The sequence below is a fragment of the Pelodiscus sinensis genome, chromosome 6, assembly GCF_049634645.1.
Source record: "Pelodiscus sinensis isolate JC-2024 chromosome 6, ASM4963464v1, whole genome shotgun sequence".
NCBI lineage: Eukaryota > Metazoa > Chordata > Testudines > Trionychidae > Pelodiscus > Pelodiscus sinensis.
Genome location: NC_134716.1, coordinates 98,649,160 through 98,668,939, shown reverse-complemented (window position 1 = coordinate 98,668,939; position 19,780 = coordinate 98,649,160). Strand labels below are relative to the sequence as shown.

Genomic DNA, 19,780 nt, shown 5'->3' with positions numbered 1-19,780 from the left:
TAGCCCCGCTCCCTGGCTAAGGCTTGACCAATAAACAGAGGGTTCTAGATTTCAAATCCACAGCACACGGTCTTTCAAACAAACAGCTCAGCACATGAATCTCCAAACAGACAGACAGGCAAACACATGATCTAGATCAGTGGTTCCTAACCTTTTCACTAGTGCAGACCCCCATTCTGCCTACATAGCAACAAATAATACACTTTTGGCTTACCTAGTAAGAACCCTATTGTTGTTTCATTGACTTCAAAGACTGGATGTCAGGTTCGATCTATGACAGTCTCAGTCATTGGTCTAACACAAAGCCTACAAAGCCTTTTAGTCTAACACAAAGCCTACTCCGGTATTTGGTCTTTATTTCCACGAGAGCCAAGAAAGCTGCTTTGTACATATGTGTTGTGGCAAAGGGCATCAGAAATCATGTGGCCCTCTTGGACAGCTTTGGATACTTGGTGGCAACATGAAGCCAATACTCAGTGAGGAACTTTTGTGCAAAGAACAGCTTTAAAGCATAGTCACAAGACATTTCAATTAGTCTCTCTGGCTCTTTTGATGTTAAACTAGCAAGGATGTCAATGTTAACTCATTCAAAGGAATTTCTATTCCAGTCATTTTTGGTCTCTAGAACTGGAAAGTACTCTCTCAGCTGTGTTTTCAGGATTTGCAGATGCTCCCTGATTTAATATACATTTAGTATCGCTGAGGACCTATAATAAAAAAGTCAGAAAGATTGCTAAATGAGTTGTAGTTCGACTGATCAATTTGACCAGACCACAATTCAAATTTCTTTATCATTGCTTCAATTTTGTCTTGAACTTGAAAACATGTCACTGCTTTTCCCTGCAGACTCAGGTTGAGATAATTAAGATGGCCCAAACCATCAGCTAAGTAAGCCAATTTAGCCAACCAATTAAAATAATAAAAGCAATGAGCAAGCTCAAACTTTGTGTCCATCAGAAACATTCTCACTTCATCTCGCAGCTCAAAAATATGCATCAGGACTTTCCCTCTGGAGAGCCAGCAGACCTCTGTGTGCAGTAGCAGTTGATGGTGATCTCTGCCCATCTCATCACATAAATCACATAATCTTTAATTGAGAAGTCAGACTCGATATAGTTAACAGCTTTTACAGATTCATACAATATGCTCTTTAAGTGATCAGGGATTTTCTTAGTGGCTCGGACCTCCCTGTGAATGCTACTATGAATGCTTGTTGCAGATGTAGTGACTGATTTAATATGAATGATAACTCCACAGTGTTGATCAGTCATGGCACGAGCCCGATCTGTGCTAACCCCAACACATTTTTCCAATATTTTTCCAATATTATTCTCAAAAGCAAAACAGTTCAGCATATCAAAACTTGCTTCTGCAGTTGTGTGTGTTGGTAGTGGTTTGCAAAAAAAGTAAGTCCTTGTTTATCTCCCGTGTTCATACCTGACAAAGATAAGAAGTTGTGCAATGTCAGTTGTTTCATCCATTTGTAGTGCATAAAAGTGACTCTGGCGTACTCTATTCATCAACTGTTCCCTCACATTCTTGACCATTTCCTCAATTCTATGCTGACCTGTATTATTCAACAGTGGGATTAGACTTATTTGTTTGCATGCCCTCTCCCCAAGCATAGTATTTACAATTATCTTGGTAGCCAGTAATATTAGCTCCTCACCGATTGTGTGTGGCTTTCTCATCTTAGCTATTGGACTACCTGGTAGGAGGCCTCCATTGCCCTTGTATTGTCACTACCAATTACCATAGTCATCAGAATCTTTTTGCTTTCCTTTAACTCGATAAGCTCATTCTGAAATCAGTCAAGAGGCAATTGTGTTAGCCATGCTTCTATGTTATGTGACAGCGAAGGTAGGCTGGTTTTGGCTTTCATTTGCTAACACCTCATCACACAGGATGCACATTGATTGCCATTCAGTCTTACTGCCAGACCAAGTAAATCCAAATTTCAAGTAGTCAGCAGAGTATTTTCTCACTTTTCGTTTACCTGTGTCTGTTTGATTAGATGTTCCACTGGTGGATGTTTCTCTCTGGTAGTCAATATCCTTTCTCTTCAGCAAGCCTAATTTCAGCCACAGATCCATGTTGAATGTATGGCTAATGTTTGTATTCTTCTAACCATCAAGATTGTTTCATCACACAAAGGCACCGCACATAGATTTTCAGATAGCAATTAATAACATTATTGGAAGATATTTGATTTACAAATAATAATTGATTGTAAATTTACAATTTATTTAAACTTATTTTCTATTATAATTTTATGTATCTTTTATTTTTTTTCATGGCCCGAGGTTGGGAACCACTGATGAAGACAGAAAGAGATAACAATATATACACTGTAGACAGGAATTAAAATAAAAAGTTTGAAAGAGAACATGTTAATACAGTTAATATAAAGTGTATTTTTCACAATACAGTGACCATAATATCTTTCTCTAAATGTAGGGAGTCATTTAACAGCTACAGTGCAACCTATTTCTATCAAAGACGAAGCAAACACAAATGTCAAATTGTAAAGAAGGTTTTGCTTTGTTATTGAACAGTACAATTTTGACTGCATAAATTGTAGTGTCCTGTATGTTGCCTTCCATTTTTTACCCACTAAGAATGACCTTAACTGGTATAGTTTTGACTGACAGATTTATCTTTATAAAGTATAGGGAAAATCTGGTGCTTACAAACCTTATTTTGAGTAATTGATTTTGCTTTAAGCTTATCTTCAGCAGCTAGCCAAGATCCTTATTTTTATTACGTCACAGGGCTTTTTAGGTTATTCATGACACCAAAGGGATGTAATCTGCTTGTCTATAAAGACACCCTATTGTCAGTTTGAAACCCCAGGGAAAAAATCACTCCCAAACCTCACATCCCCCTGAAAGAGATGAATCAATACTTCCAAGGAAGAGACTTAACCAATCTTGCCAACTCCAAAGATTCAATTGTATTTTTTTATATTTCCCTTCTTGTTTTAGGGGTAACTTTTTCAAGATTTTCTCTCACCATAAGTATTAGAAACTTACTCTTAAAAAACCCAAAAATAGCTCATAATTGAACCCAGGAGCTGAAGATTTTAAAATAACACCATATCTTGTGAGAGCTACACTATATTTGTAAGGGTTGGGAACACTGCTTAAATAAACATCCTGCTCACCAGCTATTATAATATCTGTTGTGGGAACTCTCCTGTTCCCTAATTCTGTTTCTGAGCAATACAGACAGTTGAACATATGATGTGATGGTTGTTCCACCAGAGGGGAGAGTTGCGGTGAGGGCTCTTCTAATTCAGGGATTCCATCTGATCAACAGGTCAGGAGGGTTTTTCCCACCCGTGGGTTCCCATGGAGAGATCTTATCAATCCATGCAGAGAAGAATTCCAGAGCTGGTTATTCAAAAAGACCCTGTGTGCTGCCCTTTGAAGATATATTCCTATCTGACAGTTAATCAGACCACCACTTGCTAGGAATTATTCATTTCCTCCACTGATTGCCCTCTCTGAAGAGGGAGGGAGAAGGGACAGCTGTATAAAACTTTAGTTGGGTATTTCTTAGGAACCTCTAAACTGGAGGCGAGCAAAAGGGCCTCCACAGGCTGGATCTCCTCTCCCGGGGGCAGAGCAGAGAAGGCTTTACACGCTCCTCCGCCCCCCAAATCCTGATTGGCCTGGAGGTGGGGGAGCATGCCAAGCCTCTGCCAGGGCATGGGTGCCTTGTGGGAAGGGGGGACAAAGGGGCTCCCCCCACTTCAGACCAATCAGACTTTCCTGTTTAGGCCACGCCCCTTCCTCTTTAGACCCTGCCCCTTCCAGGGTGGCCCCCGGACAAAAATTATTGCCTACCTCTGCTCTAAACTCTGCCTCTAAATAAGGAGACCTACTAGATGGTTACTGCAGGTTCAGAGCCTTACAGGATGACAGAGTTCACCTGAGTTTTGCAGTTGTGGAGGAAATATTGAGTCCCAAAGAAGGAAAATGTGGTTATATAAAATGCAAATCTGAGCAGGATATGTGTAAATAACATTACAGTAGTGAATGCAGTGTCAAAAAAAGATGTTGACAGGTAAAAATGAAGTATATTTTTAACAAATGAAGGCACACATTCTGTGCTCATGGTTAAAACTGGCTGGAAGTCAAATGAGAGGAGGGAAAAACAGTTGACAGCTGTTTTAGTGGTTCAATCGTTTTTTTCCTCCTAGGCCTTTATTTGTAGCTTCATGTGGTTGTACAATAATTACATTAATGAAAGTCATTGTCTATCATAAAGTGGTGAACTGTAGTTCTTTGTTTTCTTTGCCTTTGTCTTTCAACTTCAATTAATGTTCTGAAAGCCTATTGCTATTATTTATTGTTATTACATCATTAATCCATAAGGTCCTAATCCATTGCCAATGGATGTCAGGAAAAGGATTCCCAATAACTTCAATGGGCTTTGGATCAAGTCTCTGTATAACAGCACTAGTAATGTACACACAGAACCCCACATAATATAGAAGATTAACACAAACAAGCCAAAATATCAGATGACAGTTGATCTAAAAGAATGTGTGCAGCAAGAATTGGATTGGAGACAAATGCAAGAAAGAGTCATTTAAAAAGTGAGGAAAGAAGAGACGGAGGGCACATGTCAGACAGTAACTAGGAGGCAAGCAAAAAGGGCAATTCTGACATTTCACTGACCAAGTCTATGGAGTCCTAAGCATTGATCAGACCACAAATGTTACACATTAGCTCACCTAAATAAATTGGGAGTGTTCAGCTTGATGAAGGCCCCACTCCTAAAGTTCCTCATTGAGGGAAATATCCAGCATGCCAATTGGCTGAGATATGATCTATAAACCAGGAAGCTGTCTGAGTAGGTAAAGGACTCTCTGGCTGGCTGCTACTTTGGACCCCTCCTGCTCACCTGATGTCTGAGCTCTTTGTTCCTGCATGTCTGGTCCTAGTTCCTGTTCTCTGGCCTATCACAGACTTCCATTTACTGTCAGTTCCTACTGTCCTGTCCTACTCCAGGGCCCTACTCTTCCACATTACACCTGATTCTGTCTCTGGGTATAAACCCTGGCTGGGCACCCTGATGCTTTCTTTGGTTTTACCATTGGCTATAATCACAAGGTCTGTCTTCTGCTCTGACTACTAGGCATGACTGCCCATGTCCCAGTCATTGCAGTAATAGGAAATGAGGAGGAAAAACGCTGAGTGAGAAAAAGAGACTGAACAGAACAATACAGAGAGAGGATTAGGAGTGTAGGGATGAAGAGGGGGAATAAAAGGAAATGAGGTCAGAAATGTAGGTAAGAGTGAGACTGTACAAGAGCTTGAAGTGAGGAATGACATGCTTGAATTTGAGACAAGACAAGAAAAGAAGCAAATTAATCAACTGGGAAGAACTGTATCTTTAGTTATGTAATCCTGTGTCAGTGCTACTCTTTCCTGAGTATAGTACAGATGAAATCCTGGACCAATTGAAGTAAAAGACAAAACTCCCATTGGCTTCATTAGGGTCAGGATTTGACTCTTCTCCTACTTCCTAAATTTATTAGTATAAGCTGGAAAGGAAACATTTTCCCATCCCAGGAAAAATTTTGAGATTTTGAAAAAATATCCTATTCAAAATTGAGACAAGTAAATCTTGAAAGTTTTCAGGAAACAACAACAAAAAAAATTGGTTTTGGGTTAATGTTTTTATTTTGATCTTTAATTAAATATCTTTGATCTTTTATTTGAAATTTTGAAACGAAGTCTTTTTGGACTGGAAAAAATTAATTTTTAATTGAAAAGTATTGAAATGACTCATCTTGTAAATTTTGAAACTATTCAATTTTTAAATGATAAATTCATTTAAATCATTGCTTTCCCACAGACAGTTTTAATTTTGGTCAATCAGTGTTTTCTGATGAAAAGCTCACAACCATCTTTAAGTATCAGAGGGGTAGCCGTATTAGTCTGGATCTGCAAAAGTGACAAGGAGTCCTGTGGTACCTTATAGACTAACAGACTAAGCTTTCGTGGGCAAAGACCCACTTCATCAGTTCCCTAAGGAACTACTTAGCATCATCAAGTGGAACACAGATTGGCCCTTAATATATTGCAAGAGAGATGAGCTAAGTAGTCTTTTTTTTTCCTCCAGTAATCCCTGTCCTTTTCTCCTCAGGAAATCCTACCATAAAACTTTGCTGAAACCCATAATGAGTTTTTTCTGAGATTTAAAAGTTGACTTGTGGGGAACACCTCTGCATAGTCTGATACTGTCTAGTAGCTGGAGAGTTAAAAACCACACACACACACACACACAACCCCCACCAATTCTTATGCTACTTTCTGCCTACTCAAGCCAAAAATACCACAAAAGAATATTTGTCAGTTTGTATGTATTTCCTGTTCAATGCTGCAAAACTTAAGAAGTTCAGAGAGGCAAATAAGTATTAGAGATTTGAATATTCAAGGGTTCACAGATGAGTTCAACACATGTCATTTTAAGCTTGATAAAATAATTGTGTCTAAGTTATCATTGACTAGTTAGATAATTTACTGAGTTATTCCTACTGTTGCATATTGATATATGTATTTTCCGTAGTCGTTTAACTTTAATAAATATTTAAATTCATCAAATGTTTTTGCAGTGAAACTAAATTTAAGTGTGTAATTATTTACTAAAATGGTTGCCATAGTTCTTTATTTACCTTTTTTCTTGAATCCTTCACATTTAAGCTACTTTTACACACACAATATCTGATCTTGTTCCACAGAGATCAATAGGTGTATGTCTACACAGCAAACTTATTTTGGAATAATGACCGCAATTCCAAAATAACTTTGCGAGTATCTACACAGCCAAACCGCTATTTCAAAATAATTTGAAATTGCGGATGGCTTATTTTGAGTTCTATAAACCTCATTCTACAAGGAATAACACCTATTCTGAAATAGCCCCGTCCACCCGCAGAAGGAGACAAACAAACTGAGAATCACAAAGGCCATGGCACCTGCCAGTTCTCCTCCTTCCCCATTGTAGTCCCCCTCCCCCGCACTCACCAGGAACAACCCCCTGCAATCACACCCACCCCAGGCAGGGCTTTGGGAGGGTGGGACTGAACAAACCCTCCCAGGGAGAGGGCTTGCACCACCTCTACCCCCTTTTCCCTAGGGAAGCTCATTCTGTCCTTCTAGCCCTCGCCGTCCTGGGACAATAGCCTGAGAATGCCATACCTGCATGAGCAGGGCCCCAATGGTAGATCTCCCCACGCCAAACTGGTTCCCCATGGATTGGTAGCTGTCCAGCGTGGAGAGTTTCTAGAGGGCGATGGCGACACACTTGTGGAGGGGGACGGTGGGCCTCATGCAAGTGTCCCATTGCCTCAGGGCAGCAGCGATCCACTCACAGAACTCAAGGAAGGTGCCCTTCCTTTGGAAATTCTGGAGCCATCGTTGGTCTCCCCAGCGCTCCAGAATGGTGTGGTCCCATCAGTCTGCACTGGTGTCCAGACACCAGATGCAGCAGGGCACAGCGTCTGGACTACAGCAGGTGGCGTCCAGGTTGTATAGCCACTCCCCCACATACCAAGGAGGGTCTTCCAGAAGCCCTGGGGGTTGGGTTCCTGCAGAGCCTGGAAGGAAACCTGCATAAAGTGCTGCATGACTTGTAGCAAAAGCTGCAAGAGCTGAAAACTGCCCAGAGGCAGCTCCGGCTCTATGGTGGAGAGTGCTGTGGTGTCCTGAATCAGGGCAACCAGAACAAGAAGAGAAAATGGTTTGCTGTCCTTCAGAGAGGCAGGCAAGCAAGCAGGGAAACCTGAGAAATGGCTGTCCAAGGGGGTTCCTTTAAGCACAAGCCTCAGATAGTCTCAAGAAGCAGCCACATGAAGTAACTACTGTCCTGATGCCCTGCCTAAACTCTTTCTGGGTGGTCTTAAATGTGATACAGCATCCAATCAATGTGGATGCTCCGTTTCAAAATAGCTACACGCTATTTCGATACACATTCTGGCTACGTCTACACTGGCCCCTTTTCCGGAAGGGGCATGTAAATTTCACGAGTCGTCGTAGGGAAATCCGCGGGGGATTTAAATATCCCCCGCGGCATTTAAATAAAAATGTCCGCCGCTTTTTTCCGGCTTTTAAAAAAGCCGGAAAAGAGCGTCTACACTGGCCCCGATCCTTATTGAAGTAAGAATAAGAGCCTCCGGAAAAGGGCACTTTTTCCAGAGGATCGGGGCCAGTCTAGACGCTCTTTTCCGGCTTTTTTAAAAGCCGGAAAAAAGCGGCGGACATTTTTATTTAAATGCTGCGGGGGATATTTAAATCCCCCGCGGATTTCCCTACGACGACTCGTGAAATTTACATGCCCCTTCCGGAAAAGGGGCCAGTGTAGACGTAGCCTCTATGTGTAGACGTGCTATTTTGAAATAACCTATTCTGGAATATCTCTTCGGGAATAGCGTATTTTGAAATAATGGTGCTGTATAGACATAACCTTGGAGTTTTGCCATTGACAGGCATAGAAATAGAGCCTTTTAGTCCTAGGGCAACATTTATAGTATTGAAAGTTATTCTAGATTTACACTGTTGTCAACAGGAGCAGAATTTGGCCACTAAACGCTGCCTTGCATACAATGTGGGGATCCTGGAAGTACAAATGAATAGTTATCTTTTAACTCCTTCTGTGCTTTTTGATGTTGAAGGTTGGTCATTAGATAGGCCACTTTCCCTAGTTTTGAAATAAGGTCTTGCCTTTCACTTGTAAATCTGATACCTTGATAATCTGGCCTTTTTTTCATATACATTTCAACAGAGTCGTTGACACAAAATGCCAAAACACAAAAGGGAGCTAGATACTATATCATTTCTCATTTAGTGGCCTGATTCCATATTTCACATTATTATTATGTGGACCACCAACTCTGCCTGCATGAATTTTTCTACACATTCATGTTTGAAAATTTGCCACATGTTTAAGAATTGGTTTCTTAATTAAACTAGGAGAAGTCAATATTGAACAGTCATTCTCCATCATGTGGAACTGACATAACTAGACAGCATTAAGTTGTATGCATGGCAAAGAGACTATTTATGAGGGGCTAATGGTTATCATTCTGGCAGTGCTCACAAAAAATGCAGACAAATACTTTAATGATAACGACATGTAAGAAATCTCTACAGTTTCATTCCATACACTACATAGTACAAATAAAAATATATTTGCAAACACTCCAAACAGGAAATTTTTGTATTACAAAAAAAACAATTCTTAGTCCAGCATTCTGAAATTTAACTTGGCTGAAAGATCTTTACATCATCCTTCCATGTATACATTATAATGTATATTGACAATCCAATTGTAATCAAACTGGAAATTCCTGAGCTTCATAAAGGCAGTGCACATTTTTTCTGACTTCATATTTTATATTTGCAGATAGGTTAGTGTAAAGTTCATGGGTTTCACCTCAGGACATGCTACACTAGGAAATTAGTTGGAAATAACTTATTTTGAAATAATAACTCCCCAAATAATCATTTTGAAATAGTGTGTCTGCCCTACAGGGATTCCTCAAAACTAGTCCGAGGCAGGCTCCATTAATATGGATATACTACCTCAACTTAGAGCCCCAAGAAGCACTAAGGAGTAATTAGTCTGAATTACTCTGGAGAGTAGTTATTTTGAATTAGCAGCACACTACCACTATTTCAAAATTACTTATGGATTATTACTTATGTATTATTATTTCAAAATAACAGGCTTGGTAGTGTGGATGCACTGCTTGTTATTTCAAAATAACTCCCTAGTGTAGACCAGGGCTCAGATCCTCTTTGACACCGATTTACATGCAGATGAATCACTTTATGTAATAAAATTTGATTTTAGATACAATCGCCTCAGATCAGAATAATGGCACTGTAATGTGAAAAATGTAATATGTTTCAGGTTCACGAGGGGATTGGGATGGAATCCATACTAACACCAACATACAGCTTATAAACAATCAATCAATTAAACAACACAAACGATAAAGGAAGCAAGGTTTTGAGTTTTGCCCTACTGAGTATCATAGATGTACTCTGGTGAAATCAGGAAAAAACATTTCTGTTGCAAGGCCTCCGCAAAGAAGGCTTTGCATTCATCCTTTCAATCTTACGCCTACCAGCCAATAACTCTCACCTTAAATCTAGCTTAATTTATACTGTCCTCACACTACTTTTCCCTGTCCCTTCGAAGTCCTTCTTTATTTGTGTCTTCAAACAATATTCCTCTATCAATGCAACATAATTGGCATCTAGGAATTTGCTTGGAGTGTTGGCACATTGCTTGATGTCATCATAATACCCAAATAGGCCACTTAGAAATTGGGCTTTGGAGAATCAGCATTCCCAGTCATACCCTAACAATTAAATAATATAACACCTGTGTACGTAAGAAACCACTTCCTTCTCATATTCTGTTGTGATAACTCAGATCATTTCAGCAGCAGTTTGTGTCCCTTTCAGCCACTTGTATTTTATTTTCCTGTGTAAAAGCTTTGTTCCATATTCCAAAAGTAAACCTTATGAAAAGGAAATACTTTAAAAGTATTTGCTGGGGCAGAAAGGTATGATGAGATAGGGGACAAGAGACTAAATGGGTCCAAACAACCTAAGGATATTTTAAAAGTAAGTACAAAATAGCTGAGAATTGGCATTTATATCCTTTCCCCTACTACTTCTCTTATCTCTTTTACCAGGAACTAATTTTCTTAGTGCACAGATATATAGAAGCAACCATCGATTCACTGGATTATGGTGTAGGTGTAAAAGGTTTAATCAGATGCCTGATGAATTCACTTATGGCTGACAAGCCTAATTCAAGGGCAACACAGCTAGTGACAAGTTTCACAGATCTGTGTGTTGTCTGAGTTGGTGTCCAAGATTACAGCACATGGCTTCCTTTTCACTTTTCTTCCATCCTCTGGATCAAACCCGCTTTGTGGATGAGCTGCACCCATGCCAGATGTTCCCTCCAGATTGAACAGGCTTCTGTGCACTCCTCCCAGCTGTCTACATTGATGTTGAATTACTTCATATAATTTTTGTACACAAAATGGTACTGCCATAAAGGGTGATGACCACACTTTCTAGAGCTGTCTTAAATCTCCCTATACAAACTATTCTTGGGGATATGGTGTCATCTCATTCTCCTGCCACAAGGGAGCCATCACAACCTCCTCTTCTTAATAGTGGTTTCTAAATATGTCAGTCATGTGCACTCCAGCACTTCTGTGTTTGGTATTTTATCTCCCTACTATATTTCCAGAATAGTATGCAGGCATCTCATGTGGAAGCTGTCCAGTCTCCTGACGTGCCTAGCATATGTAGTCCATGTTTCTGAACCATAGAGCAGGAATGAGAGCAAACAGGTCTCAGATTTGCTTCTGCACTTTAGTTGATAGTTTGCTGTATTTACATACACTTTTCTGTAATAGCGCAATATTCATAGCTGCTTTTCTGACTCCATTAGTTCAGTCTGAAGGCCAAGATTTATGCTGATCATAGAACGAAAGTAGCAAAAGCTGATGATGATGCCAAAATATTTACCCAGGCTATGCATTGATAGGCTAATATAATAGTCAAGCATAGATAGCTCAAAGATATGGATTATCATGATGAATCTAGATATAGAATTAAAATGTACATCTTCTGGCCTGGTGCTCAAAGCTTGATTGTCCACATTCTCTTCATGGTCCGAAATTATAACTAAAATGTGAACCTTATCATTAGTTACTATGAAAAGTAGCTGAAACAAAATACAGGACTATGTAGCACTTTAAAGACTAACAAGATGGTTTATTAGATGATGAGCTTTCGTGGACCAGACCCACTTCCTCAGATCAACTATGAAAAGTAGGTTTTTTTAAAATAAAGAAATGTACCAGGAATCTGAGCAGGCATAATCACTCTTGTCCTTTTTATGCCCACAAGCTGCTCAGAAGCCTTCTCTTGGTCAAACACCAGGTGCAATTTATTTATTGTGTTCTTTCCCACCAGACAAACAGACTTGTGCACATGGTCCCTAGCTTATTTGGCCAAGAAGTAAAGAAGCCATCTTCCTTCCAAGAGATCTCTTCTGACTCTGAAAATTCTCTCTCTTCCTACCTGATCACTTTCTTCTTGTGCCTTTCTACTTAGTAGGCTAATAGGTTAATAAACCAATCCTCCAGCTCACTCTCCGTCTATCAGATAGGCACAACTTTGCCCCTCACATTTACTCTAAGGAAGTTTAACTGGTAATCCAGTGATTAGAGTGTGGGTACAGCTGCTTTTGCCCATCATTGTATCACAAGGAACAAGTGGAATCTAATTGCAATAATCCTTATTGATTGTATATTGATAGACTAATAGAATAGTCAAGTATAGATAGCTCAAAGACATGAATCATCATGATGAACTCTAGATATAGAATTAAAACTTCTGGCCTGGTGCTCAAAGCTTGATTGTCCACAGTCTCTTTATGGTCAGAAATTATATCTAAAGTGTGAACCTTATTATTAGTTGCCTGGAGCACACTTAATTTATACAGTAAACTTCCAATAATCTGGCACCAGATTATTGGATATGCCCGAGTACCGGAAGGGGGTCTATGAGTGGTCTGGGGGGAGGGTGGGTTGGCATGGAATGGTGCAGCATGTGCAGCACTCCAGCTGCTCTGCCCCTGGCTTCCCCAAGTCCGCCGCTGGTCAGTTTCAGCAGCGGTGGACTTGGGGAAGCCGGGGGGCAGAGCAGCTGGAATGCTGCCGGGTTGGTCCCGCAGTGCCACTCAGGTGAGGGGCAGCGCTGCGGGACCAACCCAGCAGCACCTCAGCTGCTCTGCCCCTGGCTTCCCCAAGTCCGCTGCTGTTCAGTTTCAGCAGCGCCGGACTTGGGGAAGCCTGGGCAGAGCAGCTGGGGTGATCTGCCCCACAGCTTCCCCAAGTCTGCCGCTGCTGAAACTGACCAGCTTCGGACTTGGGGAAGCCTGGGGCAAAGCAGCTCCAATTGTCCGGCTGGCCAGAGCACTTCTGGGTTCCAGCTAGTGCCAGACTATCGGGAGTGCCGGACCACTGGATGCCGAACAACTGGAATTTTACTGTAATTCTGTTTTATCCATCTATTTTATATCAGCCCTGCAATTTGGCTGTTGCAAAACAGAATCCTCAACATATTTTTGTTTAGAAACAAATGATTAATTTTCACAAAGGAAAGTTGTGTGTGGAGGCAGGAAAAGGGAATAAGGGAATTTGTGTGCAGCCATCTTGGTCTTGGTCTTAGCAAGAGTCAGGCTAAGTCTGTGGCCTGACAACGCGAGATCTGTAATTAGACGCTGCCTTTGCCTCTCACCTCCATATGGAGATAAGGATAGAATGCTGACTCTGGCAAGGACCTTGAGATAAGAAGCATCTGGGTGGAACTAAAATAACTGTTAGCCATTGGTGTTTGTAATGGGAAGGAGACTAATTGTTATTGTTATTATATCTAATGGACAGTATATAAACTGCTTCATAATTGCTTGTATTCGAAGATCTGCCTTGGGGTGGGAGGGGCTCCTCCCTCCCCGTCCGAATCAGTTTTTCCCTTGCTGCAGCTCGTAATAAAACTGCCTCTGGCTACTTGTTGCTTACAAACTCAGAGTAAGGATAATGTTTTCTTCCACATATGTAAGTAACATTAACCAATATTAAAACTTAATGTAGCTACTTAATTTGAGAGATATTGTTTCTGCTGCCAAAAATGCCATTTTGAACAAAATGGCTGGCTCTAACAACAAACTAGTAAAATCACTTTTAATCAAAATCACTATGGTCATTTTCCTCATGGTCTTGCTTTGTGTATATAGTTACATAATGTTGAACATTAGATTGAATTTGATTTTGTTTTCACAGCTCTGTTTCACCTCAGTGCATGCTTCAATGTTGATGTAAAAAATGCAATGACATTCAATGGCCCTGTGGAGGACATGTTTGGGTACACGGTTCAACAGTATGAAAATGAGGAAGGAAAATGGTAAGTTTGTTTTCCTAGATAGTTTACATTTCGGATATTATGCTATTCAATAATGGCAATAGCACACAATGGAACTGTATTCCTTTCCATCATTGCAGTAACTAAGGTCCAGATTCTGTCTTCTATTATTGCCTAAATAAATCAGCATAATTTTGAGGTAAATAAATATGAAGTTAAATTATGAATGTATATCCTCAGATGAGGGCACCATAAGGGAATAAATCCACTTCAGCTAGTTTAGCACATCGCCAGATTGGTTTTACGAGAAGAGAGTATTCTTGTAAAACACATTCTCTCTTCTATCCACCAGATTAAATGCATCATGATTGAAAGTGATTATTTTTTACTTAGATAAGCTGCTTTGTTTCTTTAAAGGTTTCTGTCAGTGATTATCTTCATTGATTATGCCAATTAGGAGAAAGACTTTTTTGGTTCAAAATACCAAATAATACAAACCCTTTCATTTGAGTTAAAAATGTCGTCTTTGATGATTATATTGCTCTTTGGTGTTTTGCCTTCTCTGCTGATTGCTGCTGTATTCTGAAACAAAAGATTTATTCAGCAAGGTTTGTTGCTGTCTTTGCTTCTTCAAAATGATGCTACGCTAAATATTCTGCTGAGATGGCAATGCTATGAGAGAGCTCAAATCACCCTCTGCCTCACCGCTAAGAGTGGAATACAGAATAAGAGTATCTCTTTCCCATTGCCTGTCTAATTAAGAGGGAGGTAATAGTTCTATCTGCAGCTGCCCAAAAATTGCTCTCACTTCTTTTGCAATTATTCCTGTTTCCACATTTGTTGCTAGCTGTCTGGCTAGAGAATTGAATTGGGGATTGAATTGGCCAATTATTGGAATATTGAAACAACATAGCTGCAGGTTGTTGATGAGTCCATGCAAAATATTACTGTCTCATACAGGCTATTACAGAATCACTAGAAAGTTTTGAAAGCAATGAAATTGTAGATGCCACTTTTCAAATAATATTTCATGATTTTCTGACATGCAGTGTCTGTTAACAGGAATTAAAGTCAATGCCTGGACTATGCTATCCTTCTTTGATCTAGACTGTCTCTTTAGAAACCCCTTGAATCCAACAAGTAGAGATTTTGCCAGATCTACTCACTGGACATGTAGCATACTCTTTTAAAAGCAGAAAATACAAACAACAGACGATGCTCTTCTAGTGGCCGAAAGAAGGCATAAGCCCAAAACAACCCCCCTGGATTCAAACATCCCCAAAGTTCAAATTCAGAGACAGACATAGGTGCTGAAACTAGGAGTGGTAGGTTTCCATCATATACAAGGTTAAAATTAGATGTCTCAAGATCAGAAAAGTGATTGTTGAAAACTATAACATAGTATTTAAGTGTGCAGAAATATGCACCTTTTATATTTTTGGGGAACTCTAGTCAGTGTTACTTTTGAAGATTTCCTGACAACTGTTTACACAGTCGCTTCATCACTGGAGAGTAGAAGCTCTCCTTTACACTGAAGACTTCTATTATGGATCTAAAGATAAATATTTAATTCCCAATATTTATAAGATAAGGTTGAGAAAGGTCACAAAAGGTCATTTTCTACATAGACATTATTTTTATGAATAATGGAAGGGAAGGCCCAGATCCATTACACTGTATCTTTAAATAACCTAAGACGAAGTTCATCCCTTAGATGTCAGTAAATATCTTATTCTGTAGTAAACCATTGTAAATTGCTATTTAAACTAAAATGTAAAAAGAAAAAAGAGAGGAGACACAAAACATTTTTAAAAAGACAAATGCAAATAATTTTTAAAGTCTTTTCTCCCCCAAAATATGTTTTATTTTCATTTGGCATTGTCTTTTCCTTTGCACACTCACAAACACATACATTCACATACCTCTTTCCTTTTCTGTGTCCCTTAAGGAGCAAAAGATAACATGCCTATTTTTCTTCGTCTCTGAATGAAAAATTTGATACCTTTTTTTCCACCTGTCTCTCCACTCTTCACATTTGTGCAGTGTTTGTTACAGAGGGGCTCCCAAATAAATCATATAAAGTTGCATTATACTCAGTGTTGACTTTCATGTCCACTAATGAAACAAAGAAGGAACGTATGCTTTGAGGAGAACATTCATGTGATTATTTTGTTTTCAGGGTACTTATTGGTTCTCCATTAGTTGGTCAACCCAAGAAGAGAACAGGTGATGTCTACAAATGTCCTGTAGGGAAGGGCCAGTCAACTTGCATAAAACTGAACCTGCCAGGTATGAAGGAAAATAGGGGTGGCAGAGGAATACCTTATGTGTGGAGTTCCATAGAGGTAGTATCTTACCATGTTTATGGCCAACTTTTTTATTTAAATTGTTTACAGAAAAAGACAGCTGAATTCATGTAGCCAAATGCTTGTATTCTGGGGTATAAGATGACTCCTGATAATGAAATAGGAAGGCTTTCAGATCAAGGTTGCACATTTGCATATTAATAACAATAGTATTCGGAAGTCTTTTCAGTGTCCTATGTCTACATGAAGTGTGTTAGTGATTTCAATCCATTTGATGGAGAACAATGGCTATGTTAGGGAAACACCAGCACAACTCGCACAGTTTAACTACAGCAATCCCTATGGAGAGACCAAGAGCTAAACTGTCATGGATTACCCTTTTAGGATAAGACCTAAACCCTGTTGAAACCAATAAGAGTCTTTCCAATTACTTCAATGGGCTTTAGATGAAACTATCATTGTGTAGAAGTGGTCTGTTTAGAAAAAGGATGATGCAATTAATATACCATTTAAAGTAAACTGAGATTGCCACAATAACTGTGGCTGGTGTCAGGTGATCCTTGATGTGGACAGTTACTGAATGGCTGAGTTTTACCAGATTTATTATTTTGAACATACCTGTTTAGTTTAAATTTTCCTTAAAACCTCTTGCCCATCAGTGATATATTCAATGTAAAAAAAAAAATCTATATATTATATAACACCCAGACTTATATACAAGGTCTAACATTTATTTCTTCTAATTGGCAATATTGTGTGAACAGTAATTTCCTGCTTTCATCACACTGTTATTTCTATGTTCTTTTATGGTTCAAGAAAACTATGTGAGACAGTGACCCAGACAAAATTCTGGGATGAAAGCCAGACTCTGCATTTTTACTTGTTCTTTATACTCCTAATCACTGTTTTGGCGGGGGTGGGTGAGGGAGGAGGAAGAGTGCTAAAAAATACTTGATAGAACCAAAACCAAGCTGTGTTTTAAGTTTAAAGTTTGGAAACTTTATACTAGAGGATATATAATTTAATAACTTTTCACATTTTAAAATACTTAACATTTTGATCTATTTCTAGCTGACACTTCAGTTCCTAACATCATGGAAGTAAAAGAGAACATGACTCTTGGAGCAACTTTAGTGACTAACCCAAAAGGAGGATTTCTGGTAAGAAAATAAATACATTCCTAATGTTGATGGAGAATTGTCCATTTCCCAAAAGCTCCATTATCTAACTTTTAACCCTTTCTCTTTCTTACAGGCATGTGGGCCATTGTATGCTTACAAATGTGGGCATTTGCATTACACAACTGGCATCTGTTCTAATGTCAGTTCCACATTTAAAGTTGAAAATGCCATTGCACCATCTGTACGAGGTATGCATACCAAAGTAATGTTCTCATGTGTTTGAAAGCACAGAACACTGAACAAGACAAATGTATACACACAGACATACCAAAAAGCACAAAGTATTTTTCCAAGCTACTAGCATTACCAAGTTAAGTAAATGTTTTCATTGTCAGTATATAAGCTAACTTCTTGCTGGTTTTGGAATAAATGTGTGGTATAAACAATCTTTAGAATGCTATGAAATGTCTAAACATAATTGCTAAAAATAGTCCTGATGCTTTCCCTTATTATCAAAGGCAAATTACTGCTACACCTATGAAGCCCAGTCTGATAAGATACACATTACAAAATCTTAGCCTATATTTAAATGGAAGAACTAAAGCAGAGAAGTAGGAAATTAGAAAATTAAAGGTTTAACATAAAAAAGATCTGAATCCTATAAACAAAAAACATGCTTAATTATCCTTATGCAAGTAGTTCTAATATTAATGGGACAACTCACACATGTAAAATCCTGGGGTTAAACTTACAAAAACAAATATTTCTGAAAACCAGTTTGTTTTAGTCATGTATTTTTGAAAGTCAGACTTAAATATGATGTTGACAATTATTAGTGCAATAATTATGTATTTGATACTTGTTCTTGATAATTCTCACCTGGCAATTATGTTTCAGAATGTAAGACCCAACTGGATATTGTCATAGTTCTTGATGGTTCTAATAGTATTTACCCATGGGAGAAAGTCACAGAGTTTTTAAACCGCCTTCTGAAAACAATGGACATAGGCCCTCAACAAACACAGGTAAAGCGATGTTGCGATATTAATCTTGTCTGCAGAAACATTTGATTTACGGAAAATAAGATGAGAGGATTGCCCATGCAAACTAAAGTGAGTTTATTACAATGAGGAGTCAAAATAAAATATTTTGACACTCTGTCAGATTTGTAAGGAAGAAAACGTTACTTCCTGCTAAGACTCGCAGCTTCTTGGAAACATAGTTCAAACAATATCTCCATTACTGGATCAGGAAGGTGAGCAGCAACCACTGGAGAATGGCTGCTGCCTCATGGCCCCTTGCCTTCACATACAGGTATAATAAGGGTATGAGAGACAACCAACTCTCTCTTGCCCTCTATTCCTCAAGTCTAACCAATGGCAGCTGGAAAGATAGAGAAGCTCTACACCTCTTCCCTCTTTCCCATCAAGGCTCCATCTCCATATGCATTCTGGGTAGAAGGAGAACCTCAGTGCAGCTGAACCTTTCTTCCTTCCTCTCAGGACATCAGAAGTTGTTTTTTCCCTGCCATCAGATCAAACATCCCCTCTCTACAGAGATAGAAAGAAAGCTGTGAGAGCATGGGAAATGTCATTGCAGATTACCATGTGACCTATCAGAAAGACTCTGACCAGTTGAGATCCCACCCTTCCCCACTCACTAGGGAGACTCTGATAGTCTGAGATCTCCTCTCCCCAGAATCTCTTCTATCCATGGAGAGACCACAACCAGTCAGGACTTCTCTCCACTTCCTCTCCTCTCTCAGTGGAAAGACTCTGACTGGCCAGGACTTCTCCTCTATCCCTCCCTTCTCCATAGAGTGGCCAGGATTAGTGTTCCTTCTAACATTTTCTGTCCTTGGGCAGGTTGAATTTTCTTGTTAGTGGTTTGAAATTTGTTACGTGCAACACCAATATTGAGCTAGTGTGTGGATGTGCACCACCAATACAAACAAAACACACACACACACATAACTTTAAGCAGTCCATATGTGTGGAAGAAAATATATTAAAACAAGATACCTGTGCCTAGTTGCTGTGAGGTACCCTTAGTGACTACAAAGGTGCTGTACAAAAGGTAGGGAATTAGCTTCTTTCACTTGAGGAATAATAGAAATACAATTTACTATGTATTAATTAGTAACACAGAATTTTAAAAAAATAATTAAGTTCAGAGCTTTAGATACCTGCAACACCCCAAAAATGTGTTAAAATAATCTTTCTTTCTTATCTTAACATGTATGTAAACATTCTTTAAAATGTAATCATGCAAATGTCTTCCTGCCACACCCCTCCCCTCCATGCAGGCTGTCCCCCCACCTCCAACCCAGCCAGACAGCGAGATCTGCAGCAAGTGAGTTGGGACACCCCAAACAAACTTTCCC

General features: G+C 39.3%; 1 protein-coding gene across 2 annotated transcripts in view; it reads left to right on the top strand.

Moving 5' to 3' along the window:
• The window catches only part of ITGA1 (integrin subunit alpha 1), a 130,650-nt gene that overhangs the window by 42,428 nt on the left and 68,442 nt on the right, over positions 1-19,780 (top strand). For both annotated transcript variants that reach the window (XM_006139526.4, XM_075932480.1), the window contains exons 2-6: positions 13,892-14,012; positions 16,150-16,259; positions 17,348-17,436; positions 17,531-17,645; positions 18,295-18,422. In XM_006139526.4, the coding sequence (XP_006139588.2) occupies positions 13,892-14,012; positions 16,150-16,259; positions 17,348-17,436; positions 17,531-17,645; positions 18,295-18,422 (563 nt within the window). The remainder of the gene's footprint in view (positions 1-13,891; positions 14,013-16,149; positions 16,260-17,347; positions 17,437-17,530; positions 17,646-18,294; positions 18,423-19,780) is intronic.